The sequence below is a fragment of the Sinocyclocheilus anshuiensis genome, unplaced genomic scaffold (genome assembly GCF_001515605.1).
Source record: "Sinocyclocheilus anshuiensis isolate Anshui unplaced genomic scaffold, SAMN03320099.WGS_v1.1 scaffold38, whole genome shotgun sequence".
NCBI classification, from domain to species: domain Eukaryota; kingdom Metazoa; phylum Chordata; class Actinopteri; order Cypriniformes; family Cyprinidae; genus Sinocyclocheilus; species Sinocyclocheilus anshuiensis.
The window spans coordinates 108,124-114,102 of record NW_015544213.1 but is presented as its reverse complement, the minus strand read 5'-3'; the positions used below and the strand labels follow the sequence as shown (position 1 = coordinate 114,102).

At 35.4% G+C, this 5,979-nt stretch overlaps 1 protein-coding gene across 1 annotated transcript in view; it reads right to left on the bottom strand.

Annotated features, from left to right (window-relative positions):
* The window catches only part of LOC107697130 (protein broad-minded-like), a 51,235-nt gene that overhangs the window by 28,891 nt on the left and 16,365 nt on the right, over positions 1-5,979 (bottom strand). The window contains 4 exon segments of the mRNA XM_016497771.1: positions 2,867-2,955; positions 3,239-3,358; positions 4,041-4,159; positions 4,455-4,542. Of these exon segments, the coding sequence (XP_016353257.1) occupies positions 2,867-2,955; positions 3,239-3,358; positions 4,041-4,159; positions 4,455-4,542 (416 nt within the window).

The following is a 5,979-nucleotide window of genomic DNA, read 5'->3' as shown; positions in this document are numbered from 1 at the left end:
GAGAGAGAGAGAGAGAGAGAGAGAGATGCAGCAAAGCAGGGGATGTGAGGAACAGGATTAGAACCGCTGCTTTAGAACATTGATTTTGAAGACAGAATCGCGATTCATATATGAATAGATTTTTACGTGCACTAGTTTTCTCTTCCTCTTCTCTAAAGCAGCGCAGCATGGCCTCGCCCCCTTTGCTGCATGTTCCCGGGGGCGGGGTTTGTCTGTGTTTGTGATGTCACAAACCCAGGAAGTAACTCGTTGTAGTTCCTACGAGCCATTTTTGTAGGCATTAAACTGCCAGAATTTTAAAAGACGATATCTCCGTTTGCATTGAACTTTCAGCGCCGCAACTTTGCAGATATTGTTTATGCTCAAACAGCAACATTACACACTAATTAATGTTAAAAAAGTGAACTCGCAATCAACCACCCCTTTAATGGACCAAAAAACAAAACAAACAGACACACACACACACACACACACACACACACACAAAACCAAAAAAAAATAAACAACAATACAAATTTGACAAATTTTCACAGGCAATTTCTATAGGAATCCATGCAATAAGGAATTTTGCATGAGGGTGAAAGACCTCCCTGTGCAGATTTCGCAGTGGGTTCAAGTTGGTCATGTGGATTCACCACACTGACCAGCTAAAAGCTGCTTGGTTTGAAAGTGACTTCTATGTTAGCTGTGCTTCAATCATCACTACCTATTGACATTTTTTCCCCACACAATTTAGCCAAAATTTCACTTACAGTATCTCACAGAAGTGAGTACACCCCTCACATTTTTGTAAATATTTTATTATATCTTTTCATGTGACAACACTGAAGAAGGGACTCCATGCCCAAGAGGGTTAAGGCAGTGCTGGAAAATAATGGTGGCCACACAAAATATTGACACTTTGGGCCCAATTTGGACATTTTCACTTAGGGGTGTACTCACTTTTGTGGCCAGCGGTTTAGACATTAATGGCTGTGTGTTGAGTTATTTTGAGGGGACAGCAAATTTACACTGTTATACAAGCTGTACACTCACTACTTTACATTGTAGCAAAGTGTAATTTCTTCAGTGTTGTCACATGAAAAGATATAATAAAATATTTACAAAAATGTGAGGGGTACTCACTTCTGTGAGATACTGTATGTGACTGCATCTTTATCTAGACACCAGACCATCGTAGGAGCTTGTTTGACATGCAACCACCCAGACCATCCTAACAACTGCATAACAGTAAAATAAATAAATATTAAAGGCACCACACACTTTCTTCAGAGAATGATGTTAGTAATTGGTACTTCCTCTCTATTTCTCCTTATTATTCTCCTTTATTTCATCTCACTAACTTTTAAGTGTGTAAACAATGTTTCTACTCAACTCATTATTATGAACGGTTAGCATATAAGCTGGGTAATGATGAAAATGATACATTTATATATATTTTTTACCAGAATATGCCTGAGGATCTCACTCCGGTCTATGCCACAACTTAAGAGTACATCTTGACTTTATTAAGGGAAAGACAACAAAACAAACATGACAGCAACAAATAAACAGCACTTGGTTTCATCATCGCAATCGATCTTCAGATTGCCAAAGGCAACATCCTCAGCACTGAGGCGAAATGCCATATAAAGATCTAGATTCAGGCGGAATAACACAAACACACGCCAAGAAAAACACAGAATGCTTATTTAAAATCTCAACCAAAATCGAGACTTTAATCATAGATCTCAGCTGTCATACTGTCATCTCTCTCTCTCTCTCTCTCTCTCTCTCTCAATCTCTCACTCAGATCATCAGCTCAGCTCCAACAATGAACTGTTCCATTTATACATACATACAAATGTGGATTACAATGATTGAAATACTCAAGAAAGACACTTTTTCATATCCATAAAATTTTTTTACACTCAAATAGATAACCTAATCTTCTGAGATTGAAAAAAACTGTCATACTCGATCTCAGTGGTTCTCAAAAGGGAAAAACAATGCGAAACACAAACAATAACTTTTGCGGTCAAAGGCCGTACATCCAATTGAACTCTAACAGTATTTTGGCACTAGCCTAATTAGCCAGATGCCAACATTGGCAGGTTGCTTTGGAATCTCCTCAATTGTGAAATGCATCAATAAATCTCGTGAAATAAAATAAAACACGATAAAATAAATAGTTCACTTGCAGTGAGCGTAAACATGGTTTGTGCTGACCACAACATGTTTTAATGTGAAACCAGCATGAAACCACTGAAAGTCGATTGAGTTTTTCAAAAACAACAGGATCTGAACACATCATAGTAAATCAGCAAAAAAGAGGGCCTGTATAAAATTCAGCTTATATTATGTAATAAATTATATGGTAATATTAATACATGATTTTTATTACTACCTTGTTCTTAATACTCAAATATTTTGCCTTTTTAGAGACCTACGGTACTCATAATGATACTATTGACATAGTCCTTTTTAATATAAATACCACAGGGGAAGTAGGGGAAATATTCGCTGCAGCATTATTTATCTATGTAAATGTGATCTCATATATAAAATAAAAACAGAATTTATTTTTACACTATGGTAATTCCTTGATAGGTGTTGAACAAATGCGTCAAAAGTGCTCCTTTTAAATAAGTAGGTGGATTACACCAGTCAATTCTACTTCCTTTGAGAGCCTGAGAACTTATTAATATCCTGGTATCACCCTGTCTGGCATTAATTCAGGATAATCATAGCACAGAGAACACAAAGGCCTGGATCAATCAGCCATTGATCCCCAGAGAAGAATGAATACTCCTCTATAAGGACCCTCTATCAGTTCTGTGCCCTTCCTGTCCATTTACTGGTATGAGGACTGAACTATTGATCTTACCTCAGGCCAAACGTGTGGGACTGCTCATAGTTGAAAAGGGAATGAATCTTCGTGTCAGAGTTAATAATGATGAGTCGGTCCATCAGGTCCTGACGGGAAGAGTGAGTGAGTGATTATCAAAAATGCATGATTTCAAATTAATTGTGACAAAGACCACAGTTAGTTCTGGGATATGCGGTACATCATCGGTCAAAGTCTGCCCTCAAATGATCATGATTTGAACTGCAAATTATTGTGAAAAGTATTGAGAAATCACTCAATACATCAAGATCAGTGAACAGAATATGGACAGTTCATAGTTGTGAGCTGAGACTACCAATGTATAGACCAGTTTGTGTTTGAGAGGCAGGCTGTCCAGTCTATTTTACTCACTAAAACTGATGTGGCCATCTCTCTCAGATTGTACTCCATCTTGTTAGGAAGCGCTCGATGTCCCAGCAGCTCCCACACAGCGTGAGGTGAAGAAAGCAGATTCACTAGAGACAGGAAGGACTACACACACATACACACACACACAAATCGCTACAGTTCACTCATAGCCATTTCAGATTGATATTTTTCATCAAAGAGATAACTTAGAAAACATCATCCAAGTCATTCTTTAACATATTACCCACACATACAAAAATCACTAAAGTTCACTCATAGTCACTTCAGACTGATATTTTTTTACAAAGAGATAACTTAGAAAATGCCACCAAGCCATTCTAAAACATTACCCATATTTTGGGTCAAATAATGTGATACGTTTTTAGTGTTTTTTTTTTAAAGGTTAATTAAAAACAATAATTAAAAATGTGTTTTTATAAATTTTGATTTAAAAAAAAAAAACTTGCTACTGGATAATGTTAATCAAGTAAAATAGGTTGTGAATGTAATTTCATCTTGACTTTCAAGTGGTCGGTGGTTGATTGTGTGTACTTTTGCTAAAATCATTTATTCATGGAATTACTCAGTGTAGCTTTTACAGGCACACTGTGGAAATTGGAAATCAAAGCCTTATCTTATAGTTGCTTTGACACAATCTGTATTGTTAAAAGCGCTATATAAATAAAGGTGACTTGACTTGACTTATCTAAATCTCAATGAAGCGTAGCGTTCACTTCTAAATAACTGTAAATAGCAAAGCATTTCTGAATATTTTTTGAAATGTAAAAGATGGTGGAGTCATAACCTTAAGACAGCTCCTGTCGATAGGGTCCATTGGAGTAGATTTAGGATGGACCACCCTTACATCCTCTCGACCACACTCCAAGGCTGACCACAACTCCACCACAATTGTCTGGACAAATCCTGTGAATCCGCTCAAAGTTTAACTAGTTTGACAGCCTCAAATACTAGTTTCCATGTTAAAACAATAGCCTCCATATTAAGCAACACTGTCTCAGTAAGTACCATCATGTACAAGCCCTAAATCAATAGTAACAAAAATGTAATGATTACAGATACACTAACAATGTACAATACATTCAGTAAATTTTTTAACATGACCTTTGCTGTCTGAAGCTATGAGGAGAAAATACAGAAGATGCTGCTCTTAACTCTCAAGATGTACATTAAATTGGTCATAATTAAGTCTTCTACCTACCTGAGCTTTGCAAAGCCGCGATGCCTGGGGCTGTAGTGGCCACCTGGGTCACCATCACACCATAACCAAACTTCTCACAGCTGCTGACCTGAAATTAGAGAAAGAGGAAGTGGAGGAAATACACATTAAAAGATTACCTTTCGGAGTCTGGAAATATTTAATAACTAGCAACTTCTCAAATAAAAAATAAAATTTCTCGTGTCCCATCATGACAACTGAGTAGACACAAGCAATAAAACCAACTGCTTGCTACAAATCGTTTTTATAAAAATAAACCAGATTTAAACAATTTTTTCTAATGAAAATATGAGTAATGTTTGCACATACAAAACTCATTACCGCTATTCTAGTGCACTTTGGGGTGTTGCTATGTATATTATACATAAGATGAAGCAATTTGTTGATCACATGACCATTATTAGATTCAACAGCAAAACACAAATTAACATTAAAAATATTTATTGCACCTTTAAAGGGATAGTTTACCAAAATAATGCAAATTCTGTCATCATTTACCCACTTTCATGTTATTGCAAACCTGTTCGACTTTTTTTGGAAGACATCTTGAAGAATGTTGGTAACCAAATTGACTTCCAATGGATTTTTTGTTCATACAATGGAGGTCAATGGGAAATTAAACTGTTTTGTTACCAACATTTTTCAAAATATCTTCTTTTAGAAGAAACTGAATGACTTGAGGGTAGGGCTGGACGATATGGCCAAAATTTATCTCACGATATATTTCTTAATTTCGGTCGATGCGATATAATTCCAATATCGATATGAACACTATTAAAGCCTTGTAAAAACTGCCAAGACTGCCCACAACAGATGACTGTGCATACTATTTAAAAAAGCCTTGTAAAAACTGCCAAGAACGCCCACAACAGATGTCTGTGCATACAAACTTATGAAAAATGAATTTGCCAAGTCTATGACACCTCATATAAAACCATATAATATTTTAGAAAAAAAACCAGCACAAATACATTAATGTTCACCTTTTATTTGTATTTAGCCTTCATTCAAACAAGAAATGTGAAATCATTGTCAAATAATTGTCTCAGTTTCACCTTATTAATTATTAATATCTTTAACTTCAGACTATAGGCTAACATACACTACCAGTCAAAAGTTTTTGAACAGTAAGATTTTTAATGTTTTTAAAGAATTCTCTTCTGCTCACCAAGCCTGCATTTATTTGATCCAAAATACAGCAAAAACAGTAACATTTTGAAATATTTTTACTATTTAAAGAAATTATTTAAAAATGCAATTTATTCCTGTGATTTCAAAGCTATATTTTTAGCATCATTACTCCAGTCACATGATCCTTCAGAAATAATTCTAATATTCTGATTTGCTGCTCAAAAATCATTTATTATTATGTTGAAAACAGCCGAGTAGAATTTTTTCAGGTTTCTTTGATGAATAGAAAGTTCAGAATAACAGCATTTATCTGAAATATAAATCTTTTGTAAATGTCTTTATCATCACTTTTGATCAATTTAAAACATCCTTGCTA